Raw genomic sequence first — 18,556 nt, forward strand, 5'->3', positions numbered from 1 at the left:
TTCTGTTTTCTTTTAGATTAATTGATTATTTTTATTACTCTCTTTTATTTCTTTTGTTTATTAGTGATAACTTGTTTTGGTATTTTAGTGGTTGCTTTAGGGCTTAAAGTACATGTTTTAATTTATTAAAAAGTCTGCCTTCAAATAGTGGTATGTTTCAGGTCTAGCATAAGAATCCCATAATTGTATACTTACATTTCCCCCTCTTCTGGTTTTGTACTGTTTTGTCTGTTTTGTCAGATAGAATTTATTTTTTAACGTAAAGTCACTTCATGTTACTTTGTGATTATCTTTGTTTAAGCAGTCAGTTATCTTTTAAGGAGATTTAAATAATGACTAAAGTCATGTATACTTACCTAAATAGTTATCATTTCTCATTCCTTTGGAGCCTATCATTCCTTTGTGTACATCCATACTTCCATCTAGATCCGTATTTCCATGTAGCATCATTTCATGCCTGAAAAATGTCTTTTCACATTAGTTGTGTTGATTGGATGGTGATGGGTTCTTTCTGCTTTTGTATGTATGAAAAAATAGTCACCTCATTTTTTCTCTCTTTTTTAAAAAATTTTTATTTATTTTTGGAAGACAGAATGTGAGCGGGGAAGGGCAGAGAGAGAAGGAGACAGAATCCAAAGCAGGCTCCAGGCTCTGAGCTGTCAGCACAGAGCCTGATGCAGGGCTCATACTCACAGACAGTGACATCTGACCTGAGCCGAAGTTGGACGCTTAACCGACCGAGCCACCCAAGTGCCCCACATTTTTGGTCTTTTTTTTTTATATTTTCGGGGCACTTGGGTGGCTCAGTCTGTTAAGTGTTAGACTCTTGATTTTGGCTCAGGTCATGAAATCGTGGTTTGTGAGTTCAAGCCCCATGTCGGGCTCTGTGCTGACAGTGTGGAAACTCCTTGGGATTCTTTCTCTCCCTCTCTCTCTGCCCCTTCCCCTGCTTGTGCTCTCTCTCAAATAAATATTTAAAAATGAAAACATAAAAATATTTTCAAGGGGCACAGAATTCTAAGTTTCTCTCTGTACTTCAAAGATACTGCCTCAACATCTTTTGCTTGCATTAATTCTGGTGCTAAAAAATGCTATTATTCCTAGGTTGTCCTTGTGTTCAGTAACATGTCTTATCCTGCCCCCCCACCCCCGCCCCGGCCACTTGTAAGAATTCCTCTTTAACACCGCTTTTGAGGAATTTAGTTATGGTGGGTCCAGGTGTGTTCCCTGTGGCTCCCATCCTCCTTGACCAGTGGTTCCCCGAAGCTTGTACGTTGCACAGTGAGTGGCAAGAATACAAAAAAGCAAGTCACCCACACAAACATTTCAAGCCTTCATTTGTGTGACGTTTACTAACATCCATTGACTAAAGCATGATAGATGGTCAACCCCAAGTCAAGGAATAAGGCAGTAAACTCCATCTGTAGGGAGGCCATGGTAAGACTAGGCATAGGATTATGGTCAAATTGTCTACCTAGAGTGGAAGAAGTTCAGTACTTCAGTTATAAACTTAGATGTCCCTAGCAGAAGACACTTCCTGAAGATTATTATCACTGGTAAGATCTTCCCTTTGGGTATTTTCCCCCTGTGGTTTACACATGTAGTCTCTTTTCTTAGGATCGCATTCTGGGTCTAGACTTTTAATGGGAACGTGGTACTTAAGCTCTGGCTTCCAAAAGTTTACGAATGTCAACACCACATCAGATCTGCTCTAACGGTGACTCAGGTATAAGGAAAGAGAGAAGAGGAGTTTTCTTTTGTTACATTAAGGGACATGACATGTCACCGTGTTTCAACATGTTAAATGACAGGGTTGTCATTTTATAAAGGAATGCTGTATCAGCAGGCAACTCCTTTTTTTGCTCTTTTTGTAGTTCTGTCAAACTGCTGTTTGATATGAGTGCCTTAAGGGGTAACTCGCAAGAATTAAGGGTGCAAAACCAAATAGAAATGGAGTCTGAAGTAGCCAGCTGCACCTTTTGAAGACCACCACACTGGTATACAGTCTCATGCCACTTGTCATCCTTGAGCTCTACATTTCCATTCGAGCTTTCATAAGGGGTCCCATTCGGCTCAGAGAGGATTAATGGACAGATTCGTTTGGGCTCACGTTTTAAGAAGAACTTAGAGACTGTCCAGAATTCCCCTGCAGATCCCCGTGGTGCCTGTTTGAGAGATGTGAGCCCAGGTCTCAGCAGCAGCCTGGAATAGCACTGGGGTCCAAGGCCTCTGGCTGTTGCAGTCCTGCGTCGGCTGCATTGCATCTGAGGGACCCAGGACAACAGCCCATTCTCCTTATCCCCAGATGGAGGAATGATGCCATTTACCCCTTGGTTTTTGTAAGGATTAGACCGTGCGGGCAAAATGAAGTCTAGGGGATCTAGGAAGGTCATTCTTTGAAGGCAATAATAGTGTTGTAGCATTGTATCATTAGACTGCAGCGAAGTGCCCTAACCTGAGTTAATATTTATATGCACGAAGCTCTCAGAACAGTGCCTAGCACATTCTAAGTCAATGTAAGTGTTCACAAAATTTTAGACCTATAACTTGTACCAATACAAATGTTGGCAAAAACAAAACCCATGCAGATTTTGAATAGGGGCCAAAGGAATCAGTTGATGGTTTTGTGATTGTAATTATTAAAGCAAGAGGGATTAGCCTTGTGAAATTTTAAACGTGTAAGAATAATCATGCTGCGAAATAGGTAGCCCAGGACCAATCGCGTGGTATTTAAGCAGATTTCCTTCTATAGTGAGTGTGGATATACTAAAAACAATTATCTCTTATGCCCCAAAGCTATTCATACAGCTCTATATGTTTTTAAGTTTTATGTCTATGATCAATATTAATTAAAAGAACTCTTGTTCTTTAAAAGCTTTCTCTGAACATTCCTATTCTTTTGTGCTTCATCCATGGTTGTGACCTTTGAGTTTCTAGAGTACAGATGGTCAAAACTGAAGCTTATATCAAACACCAAACACACATTACCTGATTCTGTGGAAACTGACCCAGTTCTGTTCACCGTGATTGTTTATGGGGGCTTTATTTCAGCTCTGACCCTTACCGCATGACTTAAGCCAAGGCTAGGCTAACTTCAAGCCATGTTATTTTTTTTTGGTATCATGAGACCACAATAAATGAATAAATATTAATGTTCAGTATTATAAATGTGTCACTATTATAGCAGGACTTTTATCCTGTGTCTTATTTGGCTTACCTATTTCTAATCAAGGAATGTTATTTTATGGCAAATGTTGGGAGATGTGGTTCTCTCCCTCCCTCTTTCTCTTTCACCTTCCCTCCCTCATACTTACAGCGGAGACCGACAGTAATATGGATGAAGAGTGGTTCATGTGATGACTACATCAAAGGATAGGGTCTCTCTGAGGGGATGAGGCAGGTGGAGGTAGTCAGGGTAGATGGCCTCCCTTCCTTTTTACACACTAGCTTCGCAGGGGACCTCACAGCCATGGGCTATGGTGATGGGTCCCAGCCGTGGCCTATTGTATCCGTCTGGTCGTCCGTAATTCTTGACCTGAGATTCCTAAACTAGCAGAGGAGAGTCCTTGGATCTTGATGGCATCAGGATATACCTCTTAGACATTCTCTTTGTTGGCTGGATTCGGAGCTGGATGAAGGACGGAAACCAAAACCTGGGTCACATTCCTACGCATCTTAGGTTCCAGTTGGCCAGAGTTGGTTATTTCCCCCTTCATCACATTTCGCGAGTGACTCTGGGTGAACTATCAGAGCATGCTTTGGGGATACTCAGTGATGTTAGAGGATTACACGGGGATTATATCATAAAGTCTCATATTCTGTCTTGTTCTCCTTTAACAGAATGAAGTCCCCGAGGTGAAGAAAGAGGAGACATTGTTGGATCTGGACTTCGATCCTTTCAAGCCTGAGGTGACACCTGCAGGTTCTGCTGGAGTGACCCACTCACCCATGTCGCAGGTATCCGATGGTGGCTTTGATGTTTGGAGATGACGTTTTCATGAACTTCAAGGGCAGCAGATGCCTTGCAGACCGCTCTCCATTTCAAGTGACTATTTACTTTTCTTTTGGGTTGACAAACATTTTCTAATGGAAGGAAGGGTAGAAAGAAGACCTTATCCATATCTATCATTCCAAACCTCCTCCTCCCAATCCCTCTCTCTCTACCCATAGAGCTGGGATAACCATACATCCCAAACTGGAATGTATGGTTGCCCAGGAATCCCTTGTCTCAGAGTAATTGTATCATTAGTATCATTTTACACTCAGACCGTTCAGACTTCGATGATACATTTCATGACTTCTCTAAATGAAGCTCTTTCTCTTGGCCCTGGACTTAACCTTCTCACTGTTTCCTCTATGTTCCTTCTCCATGCTTTGGAGATTAAAGCACATTAGACATAGCCTCGAAATTGTGCCCCAACGGAAATGTTTTCCAGTCTTGGTCACTTTGAACTTGATGACATTGTCTTCCTCCACATTGCAGAAGCTTCCCCTATGGGATCTGGGCTATGGCTTGATGCGGAGCTGGCCTCCCGTACCCAGCTTCCCTTGGTCATCATCATCATCCTCAACCTTTCCTCACTTCACTAGTGACGGCCACAGTGTTCTCCAGCAGAAGGGCCCGGGAGCGGGGCGCTCTAATGGCTTGTGGATGATTCTTCTGCAGTAGACTTCCTTCACGATTGTCTGTGCCCATGAAAGGAAGTTAACTCAAAATCTGTCTAAGCAGAAATTGTTTGTATCCGTATTTTTGATGTGCTTGGGGCCTCTCATTTGAATTTGGGCAAATCCAAAGGTGGCTGGGATATACTTCCCATGAACTAAGAAAGGTGTATTATAAATTGAGACCTAGCTCAGTCTTTTAGTCTTGAAGCCTTCGTGATACCTTACCGTAAACCACTGTCAGCTCAGTATGAACCTCAGTAAATAAAGCCTCTCTTTAATCCATGCTTTATTCCAGAATGTGATCGAATTTCTGAAGGCCTCCCTATTGTAATACAGGAACAATACAAATCTGAGATGTCGGTAAAGCAGGTAATTAAGCAGATCAGATACGAGCCTTTGAAGATATTTTGCAAAATAATGGGTCTCTTAGATAAATGTTTCAGAAAGTTCTATTAAATCCCTTTTAGGAGACTCATGATAGGCATTACAATATTAAAGGCTCCAGGAAGTCCTGCAATTAAAAGAAAAACCCGTGTAGACTTGTTTAACTTAGAGATTCCCAAATGTGTTTGACCAAGGAAATCTGTTTGAATGAAAGTTTCTTCACATTCATTTGAATGTTCTCTAAAACATACTTTGGGGAATGCCACCATAGTGAATATCAGCAAGCTTGAGGGTTCTGCCTTGGGGGCCCAGCAAAGCAGAAGATGAATGTACATATCATTCAGAATACTTCCGCGAAAGAGCTTTCTAACTGTGTAGACTTCTTTGTCTACAGGACTTCTCTGCCTCACACTCCAGCGTTCACTGCTCTAGTGGCAGAAGGCAGGTTTCTACAGTGAATGTTGTGATCAGTGGATGAGATCCCACAGCATGTCTATCTGCGAATTGGATCAAGAGAGAAAGCTCTTTTATATCAATCCGTGATTAAAAAATTCCACAAATCATGGAACTTTGTGTGGATTTAGGACTAAGAGACTCTTTCATAATTAGAAAAAAAAAATGACCGAGGGACGCTTGGTTGGCTCAGTCGGCTAAGCGTCTGATTTTGGTTCAGGTCATGATCTCATGGTTCGTGGGTTCGAGCTCCGTGTCCGGCTCTGTGCTGCCCGCTCGGGGCCTGGAGCCCGCTTCGGATTCTGTGTCTCCCTCTCTCTGCCCCTCCCCCACTTACACTCTCTCTCTACCCCCCAAAAATAAACAAACTTAAGAAAGGTTTTTTTAAATGACCTTGATTAAATCTTCACAAGTCTTTCTTCTGAAGAAAATGTATCACCGCAGTTAGAAAAAGCTGTGTGTGCCCCGTGTCCTCCCTCAGGCCAGGTAATAAACCGCCCCGGCTGCCCAGTGGCTCTAATTGAGTCACCTCACTGCAGAGTCATCCTGTGAGCCGGCTCTAATCACATCTCTTCTCCAAGAACAGTCTTAGGCTGAGAGAGCAAAAAAGCACAGAGCCATTAGATTTGTGCAGGCCTTCTTTCCCCTTCGTTCAGAATGATCTCGCTTAACCATCGCTTGACCCCACGCTTTAAATGGATGTTCTTGCTGCTGGCAGAACAGCTCACCTTGCGATCTCCACGGTGTCCGCACGAGTTAACGCGTCCTTTCGTGATCCTGAGGACTGATAAACAAGACGTTTCACTTTGCCGCCTTCCTTTGGAGAAAATACCCCACGCCGTCTGCATGAGGCAGGGATATGGGGTAGCTTTTAGGAGCTGTGATTCTTAAGAGGCTAGGAAGCAAGAAAACACAAAGCATGTTAGATACAGAAGGAGTACACATACAAATAACTGGGGCTTTCCATGCAACCGTTCTGCTCTCCTTTCTTAAGTCCTTCAACAGGTGGGACCTAACCCAGAGAGCAGCCAGGCTGCACAGAGACACAGGGCGGCTGGGGCGATACAGTCTGGGGGGGGGGGGTGGGCTCTCTCAGAACCACAGGACCCCTGTCCTGTAGTACTGAATCCCAATGAGACCTCTGTGACCCCATCTGGAAACCCCCATGTTCTTAGTTTGGGCGTGCCAGGCTCTCTAATTTGCCACTCATTTAGAGATCAAAACAAGTGCATAAACACAGATCTGATTCTAGTCACAAAGACAAAGGCAGAAGAGGGTGTGGCATTAGCAGCAATTCTCAATCACAAAGGAGATGAGAGAGGTCTCCCTCACTTTCCCAAACACATGGGCGGAAGTCACTTGAACCATCTGGATTCGCTCCCCAGGATCAATGAGCTTTATAATTAAAATGCCAGTAGTAAGCATATTCATCCATTATGTCTTAGCGGGCACCCTGCTAATTTGCATGATTATTAATTGAGCTGTGTTATCATCTAATTCAGCATATTGAAGAACTACCTTTCTGGGGTTCATTGACCATCAAACTGGTCATAATTCATCCTCTCGAATTTTGAGGGTGGGGGGAGAGGAAGCAGTAGCAATGATTAGATCTGTATTTCCTCAAAGATGTGAGAAACTAAAATCTGGACACCTTGTACTTCATTTTAAGTGTGTGTGTGTGTGTGTGTGTGTGTGTGTGTGTGTGTGTGAAGTAAACACATTCATCATATTTCAGATACAGTTTTTACTCCTAAAGTGAAAAGCAGATTGACTGGTCTCCTGTGGTTTATTGTAGTAGCCACAAGGCACATTTGACTATTCCAATTTAAATACAATCAAAGTATATAAATTTTAAATTTTGGTTCTCTTACACTAGCACCTCTCAAGCGCTTAATAGTACTTGTGACTAGGGGCGCCTGGGTGGCTCAGTCGGTTAAGTGGCCGACTTCAACTCAGGTCACGATCTCGCGGTCCGGGAGTTCGAGCCCCGCGTCGGGCTCTGGGCTGATGGCTCAGAGCCTGGAGCCTGCTTCCGATTCTGTGTCTCCCTCTCTCTCTGCCCCTCCCCCGTTCATGCTCTGTCTCTCTCTGTCTCAAAAATAAATAAAAAACGTTAAAATAAAAAAAAAAAATAAAAATAAATAGTACCTGTGACTGGTGGCTACCACCTTGGACAACGCAGATACGGAACACTGTCATCACCAAAGCAAGTTCTGTTGAACAGTGCTGTACTAAATATTTCAAAAATGTTTTATTTTCAGAACTTCCATCATGTCAGTACTTTTTTACGTGCTTGGGGTTTGTATACTAACCATATTTTTGTTTGTTTGCTTTCAGACATTGCCCTGGGACCTATGGACGGTAAGAGTACAGAGAGCTCATATTTTGATGTACCAGGAGCCCTAGAAATTTGGAAACCTTATTATATTTTAATTCATCTATGATGAGAAGAAGACCTAGCATTTTTTTTAAGTTTATTTTTTTATTTTGAGAGAGAGAGGGAGAACACAAGCAGGAGAGGGGTAGCGAAGAGGAGAGAGAATCCCAAGCAGGCTCCACACTGTCCGTGCAGAGCCGACGTGGGGCTCCGTCTCACGAAGCCTGAGATCATGACCTGAACCCAAATCAAGAATCAGACATTCAACCAACTGAGCCCCCCAGGGGCCCTGAAGACCTAGACATTTTTTAATGGTAATGTAGCCCCCTAGAACCATAATCAGCTCCCTGCTGGTTCCAAGCATTACCAGCACCTAGAAACAGTGGCGTGGAAAAGAGTGTCATTGTTCCAGACTCCTAGATAAGCAAGAATCTGTGGTGTTATGCCTTTTTTTGCTTCTTCCCGTGGTTATTGGCCACAGGAAACGTTGCAGTTGAGGACGTGCACCTTTTTTATTGCTTTTAAGTAGAATAGAAGAAAATGTGGCTGAGCAAACGTAAGGGACACGCTACTCTGCACCGGGACCCAGTTTCTCACTATTATTTTCAGTAATAATGAAGCTTCGTCAACAAGATCTTGGGCTTTAGAGCCAGACGGCCCTGGATTTGAATCAAGACTCTACCTCTTACAGCAATATGACTTCGGGCGACTTGTGAATTTCTCTCGGCCTCAGTTTTCCTCCTGGCTAAAATAAGGGCAATGTCACCTACCTCAGAGGGCCACGTGAGGATCAAGTAGTTAATATTTATAGTGTTTAGCCCCACATCTGGTCCATAGCAATAAAAGGTAGCTATTACTGGTAATGGTATGTATTCAGCTAATCTGATGGGCAAAGAGGGGCACTTCCAGAAGTTAGAGTTGGGAAAAAAGACACAAAAGGAACTTCGTGGTGGCGGCATCTGTGCTGGGGAATTAGGAGGGTGGCGGGGAATTAGGAGGGTGGCCATACTCACATGAAGCCTGGTATCCCTGAGGAATAAGGCCTTTGTCTGCCCTATATTGGAAAAGTTCTGGTCAAATGGTCTTCAGAGCTCAACTTGGGTTTTGTGTTTTTCTTCTTTTTTATGTTTTTAAAGTTTATTTTTGAGAGAGAGAGACAAGTGTGAGCAGGGGAGGGGCAGAGAGAAAGAGAGAGGGAGAGGGAAACAAAGAATCTGAAGCAGGCTCCAGACTCTGAGCTGTCAGAACAGAGCCTGACATGGGGCTTGAACTCTGAACTGGGAGATCATGACCTGAGCTGAAGTCGGACACCCTAACCGACTGAGCCACCCAGGCACCTGGTGTGTTTTTCTTGTTTTTTAGTGAGACAGCGGTAGGAAAGTTTGCTAGATCTTGGTGTTCATGGCTCTAGTCTTCTGAAGTGACATTGCTACTCTCTTCCCCTAAGACAGAAAGTTGACTGCCCCCTTCCCTTCCACAGGAGCGGGTTTATACTGCCCTACTTCGGATCCTTAAAGCATCCTGGAAAGCTCTCAAGAGCTAAAAAATGTTGACTGAAAACATCTTTTATAGTGAGCTGGCTTTGCTCGTGTAATCACAAAAAGGGATATGCGCACTACCGTTCAGGACATTTGAATTCTAGCCACAACTCCTTGGTGATTTTCTTGAAGATCAAGAGGACAGTGCCCATGTTTTACTGTTCCAGTATTTCACATCTTCAGTTGGAGTTATAATACATTTTTCCTTCCTCGCCAGGAAGGGTGTGGTGAGGGTGAAGGTATCATCTAGGGGGAGCACTGATTATTTCAGAGGATAAACCTGCTAAGAAAAGTAGTGATGACCGGGGTGCCTGGGAGGCTCAGTCAGTTGAGTGTCCGACTTCAGCTCAGGTCATGATCTCACAGCTCGTGAGTTCGAGCCCCATGTCGGGCTCTGTGCTGGCAGCTCAGAGCCTGGAGCCTGCTTCGGATTCTGTGTCTCCTCCTCTCTCTGCCCCTCCCCTGTTTGCGTGCGTGCTCTCTCTCTCTCTCAAAATTTTTTTAAATTAAAAAAAAAGAAAGATGGTGATGGCGACACTGCAGAACAGTAGCTCCCTGGCCATAATTGCTGGCATTCCTTGCTCCCCTCAACCCCTTAGTGTTGTCTGTGTGCAGACCAGGCTTCTAGTTCGCGGGTGGGGGCGGGGAGGACATGAGGATAATCGCCCAGACAGTCAGAGCGGTTAGTACCAGACCATCTTCCCCCTGCCTCAGAGGCAGAACCCAGTGTGGGGGAAGTTTGGGGGAAGATCTGTTCTGGTACTGTGACCGAGCATGTGATGCGTGTACTCTTGTGGGTGCTAGAGCTTGATCTTATTCTCGTGTTCTTGAGTTTGCTTCTTTATTTGAAAACTTCACAGTTCAGAGTTCTGCTAAAGCAGAAGTCCTGTAATAGCCACGAGGCCTCCTTGCCGACTAGAAAATGACAGAGGCTTTCTTCGGGTTTCAACTGTGTCATCTTAAACAGTATTGCAACAAAACTCACCCCTAGCACAAAACAAATTATAAAAGTTGATCTCAAACCAGTAAAAGCCACAGCTTTCAGGAGAATGTTGACTCTGGACAGCATGGGATGTTAAGACGCTAGGGAATTTTCTTCTTTTGCCTTATTATTATTATTACTACTGATTATTATTATTCTTTTTACTCATGCAGACAAGCACTGATTTGGTACAGCCGGTAGGTAAATATCCAGGATATTCTGGATTTCTTTTTATATTTACTATGCCTTGTATATGTGGATATTATCTAGAATGAGCTTGTTTTTTTCCTCCATGGCATTGCTAGTTGCAGATTTAACCTTAACCATTTAATTTTAATTTTAATTTTAATACTCTCTACTTCTGTTTAACTGGTGCTACCCTACTGAAGAGCTTTGCATTTCTCATCAAATCCTGCCATGGTCTATTTTATCTTATGTTTGTTTGTTTTTTTTTTCCTTTGCTATTCTGCATACTCTAAAGACTGACTCTTCAAAAAGCCTTTCCCTGTGTAACCTGATCATGGAGGAAACTCCAGACAGTGGGTTGGCCGAAGAAATTCAAAGATCTCAAATTGACCTAGGTGCATTTATTTGGGGCCCTGATGCTAGTACAGAGAGTGTCAGCCAGGAAATTACCCAAGGTGGGTCTCAGGAAGACTCTTCATGTCTCTCTGAAGCAGAGCAGGACATGAGATTGGCCACTGGAATGCTTCCTTCCGCTGACTGGCACACTGTAGCTGACCAGGGCGAGCTTGTTGTGGGGCCAGCCCCTCCGGGTGGAAGTGAACAGCTGTACCCAAAGCCCATGCCTGAGGCTGAATTTGCCACAGCTGCTTATATGGAGATGGAGCGGCCTCATGACTTATCTGACTCAGAGATGGCAGCCACAGAAACTGGTGGCCCGGTCGCAGAAAGTCCAGAAGATGTTGAACAGTCAGAAGAAGAGGAAGAGAAACAGAAGATTGAAGATTCTCTGTGGGCAGGTGTGGAGACATATGAAAAGGTAGACACTGGACCTATTGATCTCAAGGCCCTAGAAGGTACAAAGGAATTTGAAGAGAAAGCACGGGAAAGTGCAGGAAACAGGCTAGTAGATCTCCTTAAGACAACAGGAAAGCCAGACCAGGAGACCTTAGAAATCAGTAAAGAGGAAGTGAGCATCGATCTAAGAGCTAGTTGTCGGGAAAGTGAAAAGACCAGTGCAAAGAATTCTGATACAACTGATGCGTTAGAAAAAGACCTGGAAAGAGTAGCTACGGCCGCTGAATATGGTGACCGAAACCAAGGGCTAGATGAGGGGCGTCCAGTAGTAATCAATAATCATGAAATTATAGAAGGCTCTGGAGCTAACCCTGCCCATCACGCAGATGTCTTAAATCTGCGTCTCCAGACTGATTCTGTATCTAATGTTGAAAATACCAGTCCTGAGGGATGGGATATAGCTAGAAGAGACATAAGGAAAAATTCAATAGGTCCTCCTAACCACGGTGTAATACATCACTCAGGACGAGGCAGTGCAGATGCAGAAGAAATTCAGCAGGAGGCTGTGTTACCTACTCCTGGGGTTGGCAGGGATGAACATCAGGCTGTTGTTTCCTCAGTAAACCATGAAGTGGCAGCTCAGTCTAGGACAGACCTTAATAGTCCCAACCGAAGAGATTGGTGTTTGTGTAAGACAGAGTTCTCGTTAATAGAGGGGTCTGAAAGTACAGTGACTGGGAACTGTAGTCCTACCATTAACTTACCAAGTATTGTGAAAACAGACTCTTGGGCAACAGATCCAGGTCAAATCTGGCAGCCACGCTTGGATTCAGCAGTGAATAATATGGATATATTGGAATTCTCTGGTATACCAGATGGCCAAGCAAGTGGCTTTGCCAATTGGTTCGATTCCGTTAACCACTGGCCTATCAGAGATGTGGGAGGCTTAGATAATTCCTGGGAACATTTAGATACAATTGAAGGCAAGAGAGGGCTGGAGGTGGACTCACCGGCAGATGTCGTGGGGGGACACGCCATTGCTAAGTGCTGGGAACAAAGGCGAGACACGGCTAGACCGTTGGTTCTGGGAACCTCCCGCAATGCTAGCACCGACAGTCCCGCTAGTCCCCAAGACAGTGACCTCAGCAACTCAGATTTATCCGAAGATGAAATTGCTAACCAGAGATATGGATTGTTGTACCAAGAAATAGAGCCTGATAAAGAAGAGGTACTTACCCTCGTATGTAGCATAGACTAGCCAAAGACTTCTGTAGGTTCTGTTTTTCCTAATGTTTCCCACCTATTTCATTCTCCATCACTGTCTTCTCTGACGCCTGCCTCATCTCCTTGAAATCTGTGCAAACCAAACACAAATAGGTTGACCAAAAAAAAAAAAAAAATTACAAAAAGCAGAATGGTTGTGTTGGGAACTAATGAGTCTATGTACCATCCCGTTTATTGTGTTTATTCCGCTTTCCTTTTTACTGTTCAACTGCTACAAATATGTAGAACAGACTAATTTACTATTCCTAAAATGATTCTACTCCAGTAAGAACACATGCAGTGTTTCCACCCAGGGCCCCCAGAAATTATAGAATCTCCCAAAAGCCATTCATTCAAATGATGTCTTAGAGAAGTCCTAAGAATGCAGATGCATTCTATCAGTGGCCTAAAAAAGAAGCTCACTGACTTTCCTCTGGAATCATCTTCTCATTACTGAGAAAGTGGGCTTTGATTAACATTGAGCCATACACCAGCAATAACTGTAAGAACGATCTTTTTTTTTTTTTTTTGGTCAGCCTATTTAAAATAATACACTTTGGCCTTTTGCATTTCCTAAACACTCTCGTGCACAGCAGCCTTTTGTATTATTTTAAAATGTGTGCTGGTCTTTACTTTCCAACTTGTCTGACGGACATTTGCTGATCTCACAAAAATGATGCAAAGTAACGTACTTTGATTTCCCTTTCTGTTTAGGCTTCCGGTGGTACATTTAATGGATTCACCCAGGTAAGAGATCGGTTTGCTTGCACAACCCATCTGTTGAGAATGAGTGGCCTCCATGTCACTTGAGTAACGTAACGTTTAAGCACGTCGGGGCAGTCTTGACCCTGTCACTTGTAAGTTTGGTAACGGAAGCAGCAATGGTGGCAATATCGTAGGGTTGTGGTGAAGAGTCCGTGAAATACGCAACCAGCACACTTTGCCCGGTAGCCCGGCACATACTAAGTACCTCCTGACTGTCCTAGCTACTGACATTGTTAGCGAACCACGGAATTACGCTGATTCCTCTACTGGAAAGAGGTTGTCCTGATCCGAGAGATCCACTAGATTCAGCTGTCGGAAAAGAAGAGAGAGGATTGTTTTGAACTAATGGGATGGGTCTTCAGAAAACAGAAATGGTTTTTAGGAGCCTCCTTACGCAGAATCATACACAGCCTTACCTGTGAAATGAGAAAGTTCCACTCAGACCCACATCCGAATGCAGGTACACACAAACACTAAGGGAGATGATAATGCATCTCTTCCGTCTGCCTGAAACTCTTTAAAAGTTCAGGTCAGGAGAATTGTTACTCATTTCTCTCTCTCTCTCTCTTTTTTTTTGTTTTTTGAATTTGTGTGCTTAGCAGTTATAAATGCACGTCATTTAAAGAGCAACAAAATTGTATAATAGTGTTTTATATAGAAAGTTCAGACCATCCACACCTCCTCCATTTCTGATGATTTCTTAGAGGTAAATACTTCAACTCCTTTTACCAGGTTCTCTGATCTCAGCCACACGTGTGCACATAACTTTCTTATAATGCTACTTTGTGGTTCCTAAATCATTATCTATCTTCTGTTATCTATCGACTCCTCTCTGGAAGGTGCGGACTTAACATGCCTGCAGATAACCCTCCGCCCCCATGGCTCACCCCTCCTTCTCCTTCCTGCCCTCTCCCTGCTATAGTCCCACCAAAGCCATCCAGCCAATCTCTGGTAATAGTAATAGTACGATGATACAAATGCTGTCAGCGCCCCAGCCATGAAGTTTCCATTTACTTTTATGCCAACCTTTTGTTCTCCTTTGAGGAAATAATTGCAGGTTCTGACTTGTTTGCTTGTTGGTTTGTTTGCTTAGTTTTTTAGGTACATCTCACTAATTCAGTCCCATACTCTGTAGTTCTGTGAATCTCCCCTCCTTTTTTGTTGGTAAACATTAAGCATTCAGTCAGTTTCATCTTCCTGAAGAATTTGCTCGTCTCTCTTTCTTTCTGGACTGCTCCGTCTGAACTGGGTTCTCTCTGGCTACACCTGCTGCCCCAGCTGTTCCCCAGGCTCTTCTGGTATGTCTGACCTGGGACTGGCCTTCACCTCTTTCTTATGTCAGGCCTCTCTTTCTGGACACCAGTATGCCTCCTTTGTGGTTTAATCCCACATACTAGAACATGTCCTCATCCACAAATTAAAGCACATCCTCCAGTAGGCTTTCTAAGAAAAGTATGCATGAGAAATATGTATTGGTAACCTTATACATCTGAAAATGTCTGTATCTATGTACAAAATGGTCTGTAAGATTGGATATTTCATTAGGATATAATATTTTCCCTTAGAATTTTGAAGTCATTCCTCCATTTTCTCTACCTCCTAGTATTGCCACTGAGAGACTGTTGTTTTGATTCTTTTTAAAAAAAATTTATCTTAGATTTAGTAAAATTATCATGACAACTCCATGCTAATTTTTAGAATAAACAATTTTCTGACAGAACTATTTCACAAACAGAAACTTTACTTCATGTTTGACTTTTATAGCGAGATCATAGAGTCTTTTTATTTCCCTCAAGAATAGATTTTGAGGGGCTCCTGGGTGGCTTAGTCGGGTTAAGTGTCCTACTTGGGCTCAGGTGATGATCGCACGGCTCTTGAGTTTGAGCACTGCATCGGACTCTGTGCTGACAGAGCCTGGAGCCTCCTTCAGATTCTGTGTCTCCCTCTCTCTCTGCCCCTCCCCTGCTCGTTCACTCGCTCTCTCTCAAAAATAAATATTCTTTAAAAATTAAAAAAATAAATTTTTAATTAATATTTGAGAATTTTGTCAGTTTTCCCAGGGGCCTTTCTTTTTTATAATTTTTTTTTGATGTTTATTTATTATTGAGAGGCAGAGAGACACAGAGTGTGAGCAGGGGAGGGGGCAGAGACAGGGGGAGACACAGAATCTGAAGCAGGCTCCAGGCTCTGAGCTGTCAGCACAGAGCCCAATGCGGGGCTGGAACTCACAAACTTCGAGATCACGACCTGAGCCGAAGTCGGTTGCCTAACCAACTGAGACCCCCAGGTGCCCCACCTAGGGGCCTTTCTTAATCTTAGTTATTTATAGCTTCTCAACCTTTTGCCTAAGATCAAGTGTTGAATAGTTATTTAAATGGTATTCTCCTTCCAAGTATCTATTATGTTGTTCTCCTTGTATTGACCCGTTCTTCATGTATTGGCTGGTCTTTAATTGGGCATCACCATTAATTGTGTAATACTGTAATAGAATAGTTCGCCAACATCATTTTCATCTACTACTAGAAATTCTGTAGCTTATTTCAGAACTTTAATTTCAGTTTGCAGGCAATTTGTATTTGTGTAGAGACTGAACCATTAAAAACTATTGGGAAATGATTGATATTAGTCCTAGGTTTTATTTTAATTCCAGTTTAGTAAACATACAGTCTTATGTTAGTTTCATGTGAACAGATAGAGGTGGTCTGTGTATTTACAATGGGATATTTCCGAGCCATAAAAAGGAATGAAATCTTGGCCATTTGCAAAAGTGAAATAAGGCGGCCAGAGAAAGACAGATACCATATGATTTCCCTCATATGTGGAATTTAAGAACTAAAACAAATGAGCAAAAGAATTAAAAAAGAGAAAGAGAAAGACAAACCAAGAATCAGACTCTTAACTGTAGAGAACGCACTGGTCCTTACCAGAGGGGAGGTGGGCAGGGGGATGGGGGCAACAGGTGATGGGAATTAAGGAGTGCACCTGTTTGTGGTGAGAGCGGGGGGGGGGGGGGGGGGGTGATGTCTGGAAGTGTTGAATCATTATATTGTTATTTTGATTTTTGGTATTTTTAAGAAAACTTCTCTCTCTCTCTCTCTCTCTCTCTCTCTCTCTCTCTCTCCTTCTTTCTTTCTCTTTCTGCCCCCTTCGATACCACTCTTTCTCTCTGGAAGTTTGTAGCATCTCTTTTTTACCCCACTTTTCTGAAATTTTACAGTGATATTCTGTGGTCTCAGTCTATTTTCATGCATTGTACTAAGGCCCTATTAATCTAAAAATCTATGTCTGTTTTTAATTGGAGATTTTTTTTTTTTTTACCTTCCTCATGGTTTCTCTTCTGTTTTGGTTGTTCTCTCATTCTGTCGTATTCTCTTTTCCATATGTTCCTCACCTAGTCTTCTAATCATTGTTTTCCTTGCTGTTTCTTTTTCTTGATCATCTTTCTCTTCTTTCCAGTTCTTTTAACAAGTTTTTTTTACTCTTTTTTTAAATTTCCAAGAACTCTTTCATTTACTGAATATTTGCTTTTTAATAGCATCATCCTCTTGTGTCATGAATACACTTCTATTATATCTCTGAAACTATTAATAAACATGATCGTTTTTGAAGGCTTTTTTCCCACCTGCAAAGTCTTTATTTCTTCCATTTTCTTTTTTTTTAACTATTCAGTTTTTTCCTTTAATATGTGAGACTTTTCCTAAATGTCTGGTGATCTTGGCTATCTACTCCCATTTAAGAGTGAGATAGTAAAAAGCTGTCAGGGAACTTGTACCGGTAGGTAGAGTTCTCTGACTATAGGTGTTGTTCTGGAACTTTCTGGCTCATTTTTCCTGTTGAGGAGCCCCTGATGTGAAATTCTTCAGGCATTTATTTTTCTTGGGCTGGTTAAACTTCCAGCTCTCTGTCTCATGTCTGGCGGGTATAATGGGAGGTGACTGGGAAAGAAGTTGGGGGTGGGGAGTGGAGTCCCCGCTCTTAGTATTTATTATTCCTAAGATGTCTGTGTGTTCCCTAGTCCAGAGACCCTCTGTTTCAGCCTCTGCAAAAATGTCAAGTCTTGTATTGGAGTGAAGGATATCACTTGGTTTGCAGATCGATGAAAGGATCTTGAGGTCCAGTCACTTTTTAGTAGACTTCCAGCCAGCTCCCCACCTTTAGCACCACCCAGCTTCTATTTCCCTTGGTACCCACATTTCTAAATCTTTTGTAAAAAAAAAATTTAATGTTCATTTATTTCTGAGAGAGAGAGATAGGCAAGACAGACAGACGGAGCAAGAATGGGGAGGGACAGAGGGAGAAGGAGATACAGAATCCAAATCAGGCTCCAGGCTCTGAGCTGTCAGCACAGAGCCCCACGAAATGTCATGAAATGAGAGATCTTGACCTGAGCCGAAGTCGGAGGCTTAACTGACTGAGCCACCCAGGTGCCCCCCTCCCCTGCCCCTTGTCTCTAATTCTTGATCCTTTAGGAATTCTGAATAATAAGCCAGGTTGCTTTTTTGGCATTTCTTACATCACCTTAGGATACAGATTTTTTCTGGGTCTGCCAACTTACTTGTCCATTTGTCTGCTTTTCAGTTTCAAAATTTTGTTGCTCTTATCTTTCTTCTCATGCTTTTTATTCTCAGGGATTTATGCCTTTTTAAATTTGCTTTATGAAATTCCCTATATGGTTTAGTTTGCATTCTGGAGGTAACAGAGGTAACTGCCTCGATTCGACATCTTTTTTTTTTTTTCAACGTTTTTATTTATTTTTGGGACAGAGAGAGACAGAGCATGAACGGGGGAGGGGCAGAGAGAGAGGGAGACACAGAATCAGAAACAGGCTCCAGGCTCCGAGCCATCAGCCCAGAGCCCGACGCGGGGCTCGAACTCACGGACCGCGAGATCGTGACCTGGCTGAAGTCGGACGCTTAACCCACTGCGCCACCCAGGCGCCCCGATTCGACATCTTTAACCAAGTGTCACTATCTCAGCTTTTCTGTTGGGAACGTTTTCTGTAGGTACTTTTTTTTTGTCTTCAACTGGTCAGATTAACCAGGAAAGACTTTTCCAGTCTTCCATCTGCTGGTTATAAAGCTGGCTACCAGCATAAGGAGAGGTGAATATTGTCTTAGAGATCACTGTTCCCTTAGATTTATTCCAGCT

At 42.9% G+C, this 18,556-nt stretch overlaps 1 protein-coding gene across 7 annotated transcripts in view; it reads left to right on the forward strand.

Annotated features, from left to right (window-relative positions):
* AMPH (amphiphysin) overlaps positions 1–18,556 on the forward strand; it is a 251,131-nt gene that overhangs the window by 195,353 nt on the left and 37,222 nt on the right. For 4 of the 7 annotated variants that reach the window (XM_023250212.2, XM_023250210.2, XM_023250213.2 and 1 more), the window contains 4 exons: positions 3,841–3,957; positions 7,840–7,863; positions 10,573–10,596; positions 13,358–13,390. In XM_023250212.2, coding sequence (XP_023105980.2) covers positions 3,841–3,957; positions 7,840–7,863; positions 10,573–10,596; positions 13,358–13,390 — 198 coding nt within the window. Of the gene's footprint in view, positions 1–3,840; positions 3,958–7,839; positions 7,864–10,572; positions 10,597–10,880; positions 11,403–13,357; positions 13,391–18,556 lie in introns of all 7 variants that reach the window. The other 3 variants (XM_023250207.2, XM_023250209.2, XM_023250208.2) reach the window with 1 other exon arrangement.

The sequence above is a fragment of the Felis catus genome, chromosome A2, assembly GCF_018350175.1.
Source record: "Felis catus isolate Fca126 chromosome A2, F.catus_Fca126_mat1.0, whole genome shotgun sequence".
Lineage (NCBI taxonomy): Eukaryota > Metazoa > Chordata > Mammalia > Carnivora > Felidae > Felis > Felis catus.